Below are 15,763 nucleotides of genomic sequence, written 5' to 3'. Positions count from 1 at the left end.
GCTGCAGCATCGCTATACAGGCTGGGGATGCATGTGTTCCCTCATCTCAACAATTGGCTGAAGAGCATGTCAGAGGATGGTGCTCGGGAGTCCATGTGGAGGACTATTCGGGTGTTAGAGCTATTAGGGTTCATTATAAACTACCCCAAGTCTCACCTTCACCCTGTCCAGAGATTGGAGTTCATTGGAGCACTGCTCGATATGCAGAAGGTTTGAGCCTTCCTCCCAGTACCAAGAGCGGAAACTCTAGCTGCCCTGGCTTCTCAGGTTCGAGCCTCTCAGCAGGTCACAGCTCGGCAGATGCTGAGGTTGCTGGGCCACATGACTTCCAAAGGTTATGTGACACCCATGACACGCCTTCACATGAGATCAGCCCAATGAATCCTAGCCTCTCAGTGGTGCCAAACCATGGGAAGTCTAGAAGATGTCATCCAAGTGTTCTCAGACCATGTTCACTCTCTGTTCTGGTGGACCATTCGATCCAATTTGACTATGAGACTCCCATTCCAAATTCCACAGCCTCAAAAGGTGCTTACGATGGATGCATCTCTCCTGGGGTGGGGAGCTCATGTGGATGGGCTTCACACTCAAGGAGCCTGGTCAGTCCAGGAAAACAAATCTTCATATCAACCTTCTGGAACTCTGGGCGATCTGGAACGTTCTAAAGGCTTTCAGATATCGGCTGTCTCACCAAATTGAACTCATTCAAACATACAACCAGGTTGCAATGTATTACACCAACAAGCAAGGGGGCGCCGCGTCACACTCTGGGTGTCAGAAGGCCATGTGGATGTGGCGCTGGGCTTGCCTACATGGAATGTTCCTTTGGGCAACTTATCTGGTGGGCAAAAACAACAGTCTGGCTGACAGGCTGAGCAGGGTTAAACAACCGCACGAGTGGTCTCTCAACATGGGTGTTGCCCGTGAGATCTTCCGAGCATGAGGCACCGCCTCAGTGGGTCACTTTGCCACGTACCTGAATCACAAAGTCCTTCAGTTCTGTTCCAGACTTCAGGCTCATGACAGACCAGTATTGGATACCTTTTTCTTTCATTGGGGGATGGGTCTTCTGTATGCGTATCCTCCCATCCCACTTGTGGAGAAGAATTTGCTGAAACTCAAGCAAGACCACGGGATCATGATCTTAATTGCACCTTACTGGCCATGGCAGATCTGGTTCCCTCTTTTTCTGGTGTTATCCTCCGAAGAACCATGGAGATTGGAGTGCTTTCCGACCCTCATCAAGCAGAATGAGGGATCTCTTCTGGATCCAAACCTTCAGTCTCTAACTTTCACGGCCTGGATGTTGAGAGCCTAGAATTTGCTTCTTTCGGTCTGTCAGAGGGTGTCTCCTGGGTATTGCTGGCTTCCAGGAAACATTCCATCAAGTGGTGTTACTCTTTTAAATAGAGGAGGTTTGCCGTTTGGTACGAGGGCAAGGCCCTAGATCCTATTTCATGCCCTAAACAGACCCTGCTTGAATGCCTTCTGCACCTTTCTGAGTCTGATCGGAGAATGCCTTGCACTAAGATGTGCCTACAAGGGTTCCTGTTCTTCTGTTTTCTTATTGATATTTCTTCTATAGCCCAGCACTTTCTGCCTCTCATCTGGGAGTATTTTCCCACTATAACCCTATACTGTTTATCTCTTTCCCAGGACCACTTCCCTTCTCTAGTTCAGCTCATTGGGCAGCACTCCCCCCCCCCCCCCTCCTTGATTCTTACCAAGGTGCATTCTTCTCTCCCAAAGTACTTTGTGCTGCCCGTCTCTCACTAGGGACTGCCCTGCCCCCTACAGCCTACTGTCCCCCTCCCAGTGCTGCCTACCTCTTATTGGGGAAACCCTCTTCTCTGTAGCACACCAGGAGTAGTGTAATGGTTAGTGCAGCAGGCTTTGATCCTGGTGAACTGGGCTCGATTCACACTGCAGCTCCTTGTGACCTTGGGCAAGTCACTTAACCCTCCATTGTCCCAGGTACCAAAACTTAGATTGTGAGCCCTCTAGGGACAGAGAAAGTACCTGCATATAATGTATACAGCGCTGCTTATGTCTAGTAGAACTATAGAAATGATTAGTAGTAGTAGCATTAGCTATAGAAGTGTCCTATCTAGTGATTACTTCTATATTATGCAAGGACAAAAAGAAGATCCTCAAGTACTGAGCAAGAAAACGCGGAAGAAAGAGACAAAAATTCTGCCAATTGTATTAGGAGCTAAAAGATTGATTAAAATATCCAAGCACATTAACCCTACAAACTGCAGCTCAAAGCCCTCTTTGAAAGCTACAAGCATTAAAATGAGCATTAGTATTCAATACAGAAAAAAAAAATGTATGTATATATAATACATATATGTATATTGATAGAAGGCTGTAAGTGGCGTGACCAAATCACACCCTTCCTGCAAAAGCTACACTGGCTACCAGTACCTTCCAGGGCTAAATTTAAAAGTCTATGCTTGATTTTCAAGGACCTCAGACAAAATGGGCCAGAGTACTTAAAGAATAAGTTAGCCCTTTAACATCCTCTCAAGGATCATCACTATCTGTACCCTCGTCAAAAGAAATTGTACGATGTGAAAACCGCCAGCGAGCCTTCTCAGGAGTAGCCCCCATGCTCTATAATTTACTCCCAGAGGGACTACGTGTAACTCGAGACTACAGGAAGCAGGTGAAAGCCTGGCTCTTCTCCCAAGCCTTTAAATACGTAGGGTGACTGACTTTACACCCACTCTTGCACCTGGACTAGCTTGCTACACATACTGTAACTTAGATCAGTTACTTTTCTCTTGCTTAACTATACAAAGAACTTGCCTTGATTTTAGCTAACCATCAAATTATACCAACTGACTTTGTACCACGCATCTTGTTACCATTACATATCTGCTCCTGGTCCCTGAGCTATATGGTAAGCCATATTGTAGACAATCTTTAGCATCATATCTATGTTAGTTCTGCACAGGCGACTGATAAATAAATTGAGTGCCCTCGATGTGGGACCAAGAGTAATTGATTGGGTTAAAAACTGGTTGAATGGTAGGAGACAGAGGGTGGTGGTAAATGGAGCTTGCTCTGAAGAAAAGGATGTCGTCAGTGGAGTACCGCAGGGATCGGTCTCAGGACTGGCTCTTTTTAACGTCTTTATGAGCGATATTGTGGAAGGGCTGTCTGGTAAGGTTTGTCTCTTTGCGGAAGATACTAAACTCTGCAACAGGGTGGACACTCTGGAGGGTGTGAATGACATGAGGAAGGACCTAGCGAAGCTAGAGGAATGGACCGATATTTGGCAACTAAGGTTTAATCCCAAAAAATGCAGGGTCATGCACTTGGGTCACAAAAATCCGAGGGAACAGTACGGTATAGGGGGTGTAGTGCTTCAGTGTGCGAAGGAAGAGCGGGACTTGGGGGTGATTGTGTCTGACGACCTTAAAGCTTTCAAACAGGTAGAAAAAGCGATGGCCAAAGCCAGAAGGATGCTTGGGTGCATAAAGAGAGGCATGACCAGCAGGAAAAAAGAGGTGATAGTGCCGTTGTATAAGTCTCTGGTGAGGCCTCATTTGGAGTACTGCATGCAGTTCTGGAGACCGCACCTACGGAAAGATATAAACAGGATGGAGTCGGTCTAGAGGGCGGCTACGAAATTAGTAAGTGGTCTTGAATGCAAAAATTACAGGGACAGGCTTAGGTACCTCAACATGTACACACTGGAAGAGAGGAGACATGATAGAAACGTTTAAATATCTCAAGGGCATTTATGTACAGGAAGAGAGCCTTTTTCAAATGAAGGAGAGCTCTGGAATGAGGGGGCATATGACAAAGTTAAGAGGGAATAGGCTTAGGAGTAACCTAAGGAAGTATTATTTCACAGAAAGGGTGGTAGAGGCGTCGAATGGCCTCCCAGTGGAGGCGGTGAAGTCGAGGACTGTTCTAGAATTTAAAAAGGCATGGGATAAGCATGTGGGATCACTTAGGAACAGGAAGACTTAGGGGTTACAGAGGTGGGCAGACTGGATGGGTCATATGGCCTTTATCTGCTGTCATGTTTCTATGTTTCTATCTAGTTGAATGCTCTAATGCAGGAATATTAGCTATATCATTAGCATTATGCTGACATTGTATTATATCTCTGGTATTTGAATTCCACTGCAGTTAAATCGTTATATCGTAGTGATAGGGTGAATCGGATTGGTGGAGGGGTAGCATTGTATATTAACGAGAGCCTTGAATCAAATAGATTGAAAATTCTGCAGGAAGCAAAACACTCCTTGGAATCACTGTGGATTGAAATTCCATGTGCAAAGGGGAAAAGGATAGTGATAGGAGTGTACTACCGTCCGCCTGGCCAGGACGAACAGACGGATGCGGAAATGTTAAAGGAAATCAGGGACGCAAACAAACTGGGCAACACAATAATAATGGGGGATTTCAATTACCCGCATATAGACTGGGGTAATGTAACATCTGTACACGCAAGGGACATAAGATTTCTTGATGAAATCAAGGACAGCTTCATGGAACAGCTAGTTCAGGAGCCGACAAGAGAAGGAAAAATACTAGACTTAGTCCTTAGTGGTGCTCATGATCTAGTGCAGGGGGTAACGATACGAGGGCCGCTTGATAACAGTGATCATAATATGATCGGTTTTGATATTGGCATTGAAGGAAGTGAAACTAGGAAATCAAGTACGCTAGCGTTTAACTATAGAAAAGGTGATTACGACAAAATGAGAAAAATGGTGAAAAAAAGACTGAAAGGAGCAGCTCGCAGAGTAAAAAACTTGCATCAGGCGTGGATGCTGTTTAAAAACGCCATCCTGGAGGTTCAGGACAAATATATTCCACGTATTAGAAAAAAGGGAAAAAAGACTAAACGTCAGCCGGCGTGGCTAAACAGTAAGATAAAGGAAATCATTAGAGCCAAAAAACAATCCTTCAGAAAGTGGAGAAGAGAACCAACTGAAAGTAACAGGATAGATCATAAGGAATGCCAAGCCAAATGCAAAGCGGAGATAAGGAGGGCAAAAAAGGACTTTGAGAAGAAATTAGCGTTGGAAGCAAAAATACATAGTAAAAACTTTTTTAGATACATTAAAAGCAGGAAACCGGCCAAAGAGTCGGTTGGGCCGCTGGACGAAAATAGTGTTAAAGGGGCGATCAAGGAGGACAAAGCCGTAGCGGAGAAATTAAACGAATTCTTTGCTTCGGTCTTCACCGAGGAGGATTTGGGGGGGACACCGGTGCCGGAAAGAATATTTGAAGCGGGGGAATCGGAGAAACTAAACAAATTCTCTGTAACCTTGGAGGATGTAATGGGTCAGTTCAGCAAGCTGAAGAGTAGTAAATCACCGGGACCTGATGGTATTCATCCCAGAGTATTAATAGAACTAAAAAATGAACTTGCGGAGCTACTGTTAGAAATATGCAATCTGTCCCTAAAATCGAGTGTAATACCGGAAGACTGGAGGGTAGCCAATGTTACTCCGATTTTTAAGAAGGGTTCCAGAGGAGATCCGGGAAATTATAGACCGGTGAGTCTGACGTCGGTGCCGGGCAAGATGGTGGAGGCTATTATTAAGAATAAAATTGCAGAGCATATACAAAAACATGGACTGATGAGACAAAGTCAGCACGGATTTAGTGAAGGGAAGTCTTGCCTCACCAATCTAATGCATTTTTTGAGGGGGTAAGTAAACATGTGGACAATGGGGAGCCGGTTGATATTGTATATCTGGATTTTCAGAAGGCGTTTGACAAAGTGCCGCACGAAAGACTCCTGAAGAAATTGCAGAGTCATGGAATCGGAGGTAGGGTATTATTATGGATTAAGAACTGGTTGAAAGATAGGAAGCAGAGAGTAGGATTGCGTGGCCAGTATTCTCAGTGGAGGAGGGTAGTTAGTGGGGTCCCGCAGGGGTCTGTGCTGGGTCCGTTGCTTTTTAATGTATTTATAAATGACCTAGAGATGGGAATAACTAGTGAGGTAATTAAATTCGCCGATGACACAAAATTATTCAGGGTCGTCAAGTCGCAGGAGGAATGTGAACGATTACAGGAGGACCTTGCGAGACTGGGAGAATGGGCGTGCAAGTGGCAGATGAAGTTCAATGTTGACAAGTGCAAAGTGATGCATGTGGGTAAGAGGAACCCGAATTATAGCTACGTCTTGCAAGGTTCCGCGTTAGGAGTTACGGATCAAGAAAGGGATCTGGGTGTCGTCGTCGATGATACGCTGAAACCTTCTGCTCAGTGTGCTGCTGCGGCTAGGAAAGCGAATAGAATGTTGGGTGTTATTAAGAAGGGTATGGAGTCCAGGTGTGCGGATGTTATAATGCCGTTGTATCGCTCCATGGTGCGACCGCACCTGGAGTATTGTGTTCAGTACTGGTCTCCGTATCTCAAAAAAGATATAGTAGAATTGGAAAAGGTACAGCGAAGGGCGACGAAAATGATAGTGGGGATGGGACGACTTTCCTATGAAGAGAGGCTGAGAAGGCTAGGGCTTTTCAGCTTGGAGAAGAGACGGCTGAGGGGAGATATGATAGAAGTGTATAAAATAATGAGTGGAATGGATCGGGTGGATGTGAAGCGACTGTTCACGCTATCCAAAATACTAGGACTAGAGGGCATGAGTTGAAGCTACAGTGTGGTAAATTTAAAACGAATCGGAGAAAATTTTTCTTCACCCAACGTGTAATTAGACTCTGGAATTCATTGCCGGAGAACGTGGTACGGGCGGTTAGCTTGACGGAGTTTAAAAAGGGGTTAGATAGATTCCTAAAGGACAAGTCCATAGACCGCTATTAAATGGACTGGAAAAATTCCTCATTTTTAGGTACAACTTGTCTGGAATGTTTTTACGTTTGGGGAGCGTGCCAGGTGCCCTTGACCTGGATTGGCCACTGTCGGTGACAGGATGCTGGGCTAGATGGACCTTTGGTCTTTCCCAGTATGGCACTACTTATGTACTTATGTACTTATGTACTAAATGTGTATATTTTTTATACTGTTTCACGGTAGGTTTCAATTTAGTGTTTTCAAGTTTACCTCATTTATTGTATGTCTGTTCTCCGAGGACAAGCAGGCTGCTTGCTCCCACATGTGGGTCGACGTCCGTGTAGGCCCGGGAATCGGCATTTTGCAAGCAAAATATAAAAAAAGTCTTGCTAGAGTCTTCTGGTGAGCGTGCAGCACGCACGCGCGGACCGATTTCCTGCCTGTCGCGTTCCTCAGTTATTTTTTCTCTGCGTTGAGGTGCGGTCAAGTTTTTTTCTCCGCTCCTCTCAGGCCCAGGAAAGAGTCTTATTCGTTTTGTGGCTTTTGCCTTATTTTCTTTTCCTTTTCTTAGAAATTTTACAGTTAAAAAAATAAAAAACTTCCCATAGTTTTCTTTATTTTTGCCCTTTTAAAGTTTTCTTTGTTTTTGACGGCCGCGCGGTCAGGTCGTTCCCTTCTTTTCATGCCCTTTTTTCTTTTAACAGGCACAATCGTGTCTTTTGATTTCGCCAAAGCTGTTTTTCTTCCATATCATCGAAGACACCCAGCGGCTTGTACTCAGTGCAACCGGACCATCTCAGGTACCGATACCCACGCCTGGTGTATCCAGTGCCTTGGGCCCAACCATAGCCCAGCCGCTTCTAGTCTGTGTCTTCGTATGAAGAAACGGACCCGAGAAGCCCAACAAGAGAAGCTTTTCGGGCTTGGATCGGTCCTTCGACATCGGCATCGGTACCGAGGTCGTCAGTGTCGACATCAAAAGGAGCATCGACGTCAGGGAGAGAGGTAATGGCTGCTGAGAGAGCAACTCGCGCTGAGAGCATTGAGGCATCGAGTGGGTCTCCACCTGCCTCGAGGCCTCCTGTTATGCTGGCCCCACAGGACCGACCTTCGTTGGACCCAGTCCCAAGGAGGTGTGAGGATTCCACGTCCTCCTCGGTACGAAGAGTCTTGATGACGGGCGTCGAGCGAAGGTGAAGAAGCACCGTCATCATTCTCCTTCGACAAACGGTGCTGGGAGCTCCGGGGCGTCGAGGGATTCGGCACCTGAGATGCGTCGGCGCCGAGAGGATCGCTCCCCCTCTATTCAGGAGCTGCCGATGCGTCGGTCTCCAGCCAGCCCGGTACCTGCTCCCGAGCCTCGACAGATTCTGCAACTGGCTCCTTTACCGACCTCGCAGTCTTGTCCAATGGCGGCTCTCGACGAGCGCATCAGGGCCCTGCTTACAGAACTTCTGGAAAGATTGCTGCGCCAATCTGCTTAGGTGTTGGGGGTGCTTGCGCCTTCCATACCGTCTGCTGCAGCGGCATCTGGTGTGGCATTGGTGTCAGCTGCCACCCAGGTCGACTCCCCTTCGACGTCGGTGGAGGAAGCTTCACTGGAGTCCAGGCGGGTGTCCACTTCTCAGCACCACCATCGAGGACGTCGTTCCTCGGTGTCGAGGCAAGCTCAGTTTCGGACTGCTCTGAAGGATGTCTTGTCCGATACTGAAGATGAGCGTTCGTGGGAGGAAGAGGAGGATCCCAGGTACTTTTCTTCTGACGAGTCCGGGAATTGGCTGCGGCTATTCTCTTCCCTATGGAGGTTGAGGATGAGCCCAGGACTGAGATGCTCAAGGTCCTGGATTATCCTTCTCCACCTAGAGAGGCTGCAACGGCTCCTTTGCATAATGTACTGAAGGAAGTCCCTCTGTCTAATCCCGTGATCCCGAAGAAAACTGAATCCTAATATCGGATCCACGCTGAGCCTGGATTGATGAGGTCTCAGCTACCTCACAATTCCATGGTGGTGGACTCCGCCCTCAAAACAGCCAAGAGCACTAGGGAATATGCCTCGGCGCCCCCAGGCAGAGAATCTAGAACTTTGGACTCTTTTGGGAGGAAAATCTATCAGGCCGCTATGCTCGCTGTCAAAATCCAAACATACCAGTTCTTCACGAGAATCCACTTGTGGAATTCGGTGAGCCAACTGTCTAGCTTGGTTGATTCACTCCCTTCGGAGCAGGCTGAGTCTTTTTACCAGGTGGTCAGGCAGCAGAAGGCGTGTCAAAAATTCCTGGCCAGGGGTATGTTCGACACTTTTATTGTAGCATCCAGGATCGCTGCCCAAGGTATAGTGATGCGCAGACTCTCATGTCTGCATGTCTCTGACCTGGATCATTCGGTCCAGCAGCGGATGGCGGATGTTCCTTGCTGGGGGGATAACCTTTTTGTTGAGAAAGTAGAGGATCTAGTTGACCAGCTCAAGAAGCACAATGATGCTATGGATTCTCTCTCCCGCCGGGCGTCTTCTGCTTCTACCTCCTCATCTAGGAGGTTTTTTGGAGGGAAGAGGAGTGCTCCCTATTCCTATGCTAGGTGTAGGTACACTCCTGCTTCTCCTAAGCCTGCCCAGGCTCAGTCCCAGGGTGCTCGTTCTCGTCAACAGCGTGTGCCTAAGGACACCGTGGCTCCCCAGCAAAAGCAAGGGACGGGCTTTTGACTGGCTCCAGTTCAGCATAGCCTCAGTAAACGTGTCCGTACGGGACGACTTGCCGGTTGGGGGGGAGGTTAATGTTTTTTCACCAAAGGTGGCCTCTTATAACCTCTGACCGGTGGGTTCTTCAAATTGTCCGGTTAGGATACACCCTCAATCTGGAATCCAAGCCTCCAATTTGCCCACCGGGAGCTCAGTCCTACAGCTCCCAGCACAAGCAGGTACTTGCACAGGAATTCTCTGCCCTTCTACAAGCTGAAGCAGTCAAACCCGTTCCACCAGGGGAAGAAGGGCTGGTATTGTATTCCAGGTACTTCCTTGTTCAAAAGAAAACAGGGGGGATGCGTCCCATCATAGACCTAAGGGCCCTGAACAAATTCCTAATCCGAGAAAAGTTCAGGATGGTTTCCCTGGGCACCCTTCTTCCCATGATTCAAGAAAACAATTGGCTATGCTCTCTGGACTTAAAGGATGCTTTCACACACATCTCGATACTTCCAGCTCACAGGAGGTATCTTCAATTTCGGCTGGGAACACAACACTTTCAGTACCTTGTACTGCCGTTTGGCCTGGCGTCTGCGCCCAGAGTGTTTACCAAATGCCTAGCTGTAGTCGCAGCGTAGCTACGCAGACTGGGAGTGCACGTTTCCTTATCTCGACGATTGGCTGGTGAAGAGCACATCGAAGGAGGGTGCTCTGGAGTCCAAGTGAATGACTATTCAGGTGCTAGAGCTACCGAGGTTCATCTACTACTACTACTATTCTATAGCGCTGCCAGGGCTACGCAGCGCTGTACAATTTTAGCATGGGGAAGGACAGTCCCTGCTCAAGAGAGCTTACAATCTAAAGGTTACAAACTATGTAGTCAGTGTAGGTAACTTACAACTTATGTAGTCAATGTAGGTAGCTTACAATCTAAAGGTTATAAGCTATGTAGGGAAGGTGGTTAGGCGCTAAAAGCAAGGGAGAAGAGATGGGCTTTGAGCAAGGACCTGAAGATGGGCAGGGAGGGCGCATGGCGTACGGGCTCGGGAAGTCCGTTCCAGGCATAAGGTGATGCGAGGCAGAAGGGGCGGAGTCCCATCTCACCCCAGTCCAAAAATTGGAATTCATTGGAGCTCTGTTGAACACTCAGCTCGAGCTTATCTTCCCGAGGCAAGGGAGGACAACCTTCTGTCCCTGGTGTCCATGGTTCGAGCGTCTCAGCAGATCACGGCTCGGCAGATGTTGAGACTTCTGGGGCACATGGCCTCCACAGTTCATGTCACGCCCATGGCACGTCTACATATGGGATCAGCGCAATGGACCCTAGCTTCCCAGTGGTTTCAAGCTGCGGGGGATCTAGAGGATGTAATCCAACTGTCCACCGGCTTTCGGAATTCTCTTCAGTGGTGGACGATTCGATCCAATTTGACCATGGGACGACCATTCCAAGTTCCTCAGCCACGAAAAGTGCTGATGACGGATGCATCTCTCCTGGGGTGGGGAGCTCATGTAGATGGGCTCCACACTCAGGGAGCCTGGTCCTTTCAGGAAAAAGGTCTGCAGATCAACCTTCTGGAATTAAGAGTGATCTGGAACGCTCTAAAGGCTTTCAGAGATCGGCTGTCCAACCAAGTAATCTTAATTCAGACAGACAATCATGTTGCCATGTTTTACACCAACAAGCAGGGGGGCACCAGATCTCGCCCTCTGTGTATGTGGCTTTCGGCTCGCCGTCTCGGCATGTTTCTCCAAGCCACTTATCTGGCAGGCGTAAACAACAGTCTGGCCGACAAGTTGAGCAGGATAATGCAACCTCATGAGTGGTCACTGAACTTGGGCGTAGTCCGCAAGATCTTCCGAGCGTGGGGCACCCCCTCGGTGGATCTTTTAGCCACTCAGATCAATCACAAGGCCCTCAGTTCTGTTCCAGACTTCAGGCCCATGACAGACTAGCTTCAGATGCCTTTCTCCTACATTGGGGGAACAGGCCTTCTGTATGTGTATCCTCTCATACCTCTAGTAGGGAAGACTTTGCGGAAACTCAAGCAAGACTGCGGAACCATGATCCTGATTGCACCCTTCTGGCCGCGTCAGATTTGGTTCCCTCTTCTTCTGGAGTTGTCCTCCGAAGAACCGTGGAGACTGGAGTGTTTTCCAACCCTCATCTCTCAGAACGCTTCTACATCCCAACCTCCAGTCTCTGGCTCTCATGGCCTGGATGTTGAGAGCTTAGAATTTGCCTCCTTGGGTCTTTCAGAGGGTGTCTCCCGAGTCTTGCTTGCTTCCAGGAAAGATTCCACGAATGGAGGAGGTTTGCCGTCTGGTGTGACAGCAAGGCCCTAGATCCTCTTTCTTGTCCTATACGACCCTGCTTGAATACCTTCTACACTTGTCAGAGTCTGGTCTCATGACCAACTCTGTAAGAGTTCACCTTATTGCGATTAGTGCTTTTCATCGCCATGTAGAGGGTAAGCCTATCTCTGGACAGCCTTTAGTTGTTCGCTTCATGAGAGGTTTGCTTTTGTCAAAGCTCCCTGTCAAACCTCCACCAGTGTCATGGGATCTCAACTTCATTCTCACCCAGCTGATGAATACTCTTTTTGAGCCACTGAATTCCTGTCATCTGAAGTACTTGACCTGGAAGGTCATTTTCTTGGTGGCTGTTACTTCTGCTCATAGAGTCAGTGAGCTTCAGGCCTTGGTACTGCATGCACCTTATATCAAGTTCCATCACAACAGAGTAGTCCTCCGCACGCACCCTAAGTTCCTGCCAAAGGTGGTGTTGGAGTTTCATTTGAACCAGTCAGTTGTCTTGCCAATTTTCTTTCCCCGTCCTCATAACCGCCCTGGCGAAAGCAGTTTGCACACCTTGGACTGCAAGACAGCATTGGCCTTTTACGTGGAGCGGACAAAGCCCTTTAGACAGTCCACCCAGTTGTTTGTTTCTTTTGATCCCAACAGGAGGGGAGTCACCGTAGGAAAACACACAATCTCCAATTGGCTAGTGGATTGCATTTCCTTCACTTATGCCCAAGCTGGGCTGTTTTTAAAGGGGTCACGGCTCATAATTTTAGAGCCATGGCTGTGTCATTGGTTCACTTAAAGTCAGCCTCCATTGAAGAGATTTGCAAGGCTGCAACGTAGTCATCAGTCCACACATTCACATCTCACTACTGCCTTCAGCAGGATACCTGACGCGACAGTTGGTTTGGGCAGTCGGTGCTGCAGAATCTGTTCGGGGTTTAGAATCCAACTCCACCCCCCTACACCCATTTTTGTTCTGTTCCAGTCTGCACTCTCAGTTAGTTGTTTATGGTTTCAGGTCAATTTCTGTTAAGTCCTCGCTGTGCGCCCAATTGACCAATGTCATTGTTTTGAGTGAGCCTGGTTGCTAGGGATACCCCATATGTGAGAACAAGTGGCCTGTTTGTCCTCGGAGAAAGCTAAGATACATACCTGTAGCAGGTATTCTCCGAGGACAGCAGGCTGATTGTTCTCACCAACCCGCCCACCTTCCCTTTGGAGTTGTTATTGTTTCTTTTTATGCTTTTGATTTAACTGAGGAACGCGTTCATGCGACGGGCGGGAAATCGGTCCGCGCATGCGCGGTGCATGCTGCCCGCACGCCAGATGACTCTAGCAAGACTTTTTTTTAATATTATGATTGTAAAATGCCGATTCCCGGGCTGACGCGGACGTCGACCCACATGAGAACAATCAGCTTGCTGTCCTCGGAGAATACCTGCTACAGGTATGTATCTTCGCTTTTTTCTTGGTCATTTTACTATTGTTATGCTGTTAACAAAATTGTAAGTTTTATGTTTAACCGTACCTGCTGTACACCGCCTTGGATGAATCTCTTCATAAAGGCAGTTAACAAATCCCAATTAATTAATCAATAAATAAAAACATGAAGAATTAAGATCTCATTCAACACACCCTGCCATAGGGGTGAGGTTCATTTCTGTCATGGTTTCTGCAAAATTAACCGAACTGGATACATGACCCAAAGGCCAACTCTGCCTGTCTTACCAGCGACTACCCATGTCCCCCAACACTCATTGCTGCCTGTCTCTCACCAGGGTGTCCTGTCTTAATAATAGTACATCACTGATTGTCCCTCACCAGGATCTCGTCGTCTCGGTCTGGGGTCAGTATCAGTGGGATGAGCACCTGATTGCGCAGCAGTGGAGTCTTCTCATTCTTCAGCACTTTGTTCAGGGTGTTCAGCTGTCCAGAAAGCAGCGCAAAGCTGTCGAGCACAGAGGGCCTGTAGGAAATCCAGGAATACAATTTACCTGAACACACATGTACAGAACCCAGGAAACAAAGTAACCCAGGTGCTGAGAGAAAATAACTGAGCATCTAGCAGGAATACACAGTAACTATCATGCACATACACACACCACCTCACATACAAAGCACTAGGAATACACAGTACCTATCATACACAAACACACACTCACAAACAGACGGAGGTACAGAGCATCTAGGAGTACACCGTAACTATTATGTGCACACACACACCCTCACATACAGATGGAGAGCATCTAAGAATACACAGTAACTATCACAAACACACACACTCATATACAGATGGAGGCACAGAGCATCTAGGGAGTACACAATAACTATCATACACACACCACCTCACTTACAGAGCACTAGTAATACACATTATCTATCATACACAAACATACACAGGTACAGAACATCTAGGAGTACACAGTAACTATTATGTACACACACACCCTCACATACAGATGGACAGCATCTAAGAATACAAAGTAACTATTACATATACACACTCACATACAGACGGAGGTACAGAGCATATAGGAGTAAACAGTAACTATCACATACACACACACCCTCACAGAGAAGGAGAAAGAGAGCAACCATCATGCACACACATACACATACATACGGAAGTACAGACCATCTAGGAGTACACAGTAACTACTAAGCACACATACCCCCTTCAAATACAGATGGAGGTACAAAGCATCTAGGAATACACAGTAACCATCATGCAAACACCCACCCACATTCAGAGGGAGGAACAGAACATTTAGGAGTACATCATGCACACACACACTCACATACAGACAGAGATATAGATCATCTAGGAATACACGGTAACTATCATACACACACTCACATACAGATGGAGGTACAAAACTTAGAGGAGTACACAGCAACTATCATGCACTTACCCCCTCACATACAGACAGAAACCATCATACGTGCACTCACACACACATATAAACAGACGGAGGTACAGAGCACCTAGAGGTACACATGGACCAACTCACTACCGATCGAAAACATCTCTCAACTACTTAAAAGATACGCCAAGTCACAATGCAAATCAGACATCTGTCCTAGTAATCTTATATTTCAATAATTTTTATTGATGAACATCCAAGATACTGAAAAAACATATATAACTCACTAGGAAACATTGCATATGAAGCACAATAAGCATATAATTTATACCACATTAGTTCCTAAAAGCATTGTCATCCAATAAAGTTTTCTCCCCTTTTTATTCTCCCCAAACCCTCCAATTCTATAACAATGCAGCTACCAAGAGGGAGTAGCCCAAAGAGCCTGTGTTCTGATGGCCCTCTGGTGTTTCCCCCCCCAAGGACCTCCCTATAACCTTTTATTCCCACCCCTCTACCCTCCCTTTCCCATCAGACATTAGTTATGGGTCAATAGGTCACAGTCAAGGTTAGTCTATCAGTCACATATTTAAGAGGGAGCTTTTCGCTTTGGGAGCCAAGGAATCCAAAAACGGGCCCCATCTTATACAAAAACTTTTAAACTCCTTTATGTCCCCTTCTTTTATCATCATACGTTCAGTTCGTATACATTGTACCATCCGCATTCGCCAGCTCTGAAGAGATGGACCTTTCGGGGATAACCACTCTGCAAGAATGGACTTCTTGGCAAGCAAAATAACTCGTTCTGCAAAGCTGGTAAAACCTTTCGGCTTTGGGTTAATTAAGCAGGGTTTTCCAAATAACAAAAGCGGCGAGCCGGACCATCGCGCTTTCCATAGAGCTGAAACTCCTGCCAGCAGGGCCTCCCAAAAGTTATGAATTTCTGGGCAAGCCCAGAACATGTGGCCCAATGTCGCCCCTTCAGCCTGGCACTTGGGGCACCTCCCATCTGGAGAGGCCCCCGCGTAGAATGCTCGTCTAGGTGGCATGTGCATCCGGAAGGCAAAGCGGTATTGTAATTCCCAATGGTCCGCCAAGATGGACACTCTGTGCAGCGATAACACATGTTCCTTAAGTAAGCCCG

The 15,763-nt window shown here is 47.2% G+C and overlaps 1 protein-coding gene across 1 annotated transcript in view; it reads right to left on the bottom strand.

Annotated features, from left to right (window-relative positions):
• Nucleotides 1–976: 976 nt before the first annotated feature.
• The window catches only part of LOC115459110 (mediator of RNA polymerase II transcription subunit 8-like), a gene marked incomplete at its 3' end in the record, with an annotated part of 52,290 nt that continues 37,503 nt past the window's right edge, over nt 977–15,763 (bottom strand). The window contains exons 3-4 of the mRNA XM_030188975.1: nt 13,577–13,721; nt 977–1,111 (exon numbers count right to left, since the gene is read on the bottom strand). Coding sequence (XP_030044835.1) covers nt 977–1,111; nt 13,577–13,721 — 280 coding nt within the window. The remainder of the gene's footprint in view (nt 1,112–13,576; nt 13,722–15,763) is intronic.

The sequence above is a fragment of the Microcaecilia unicolor genome, unplaced genomic scaffold (assembly GCF_901765095.1).
Source record: "Microcaecilia unicolor unplaced genomic scaffold, aMicUni1.1, whole genome shotgun sequence".
NCBI classification, from domain to species: domain Eukaryota; kingdom Metazoa; phylum Chordata; class Amphibia; order Gymnophiona; family Siphonopidae; genus Microcaecilia; species Microcaecilia unicolor.
Note: the sequence above shows the minus strand (reverse complement) of the source record. Positions and strands in the feature narration are given on the sequence as shown.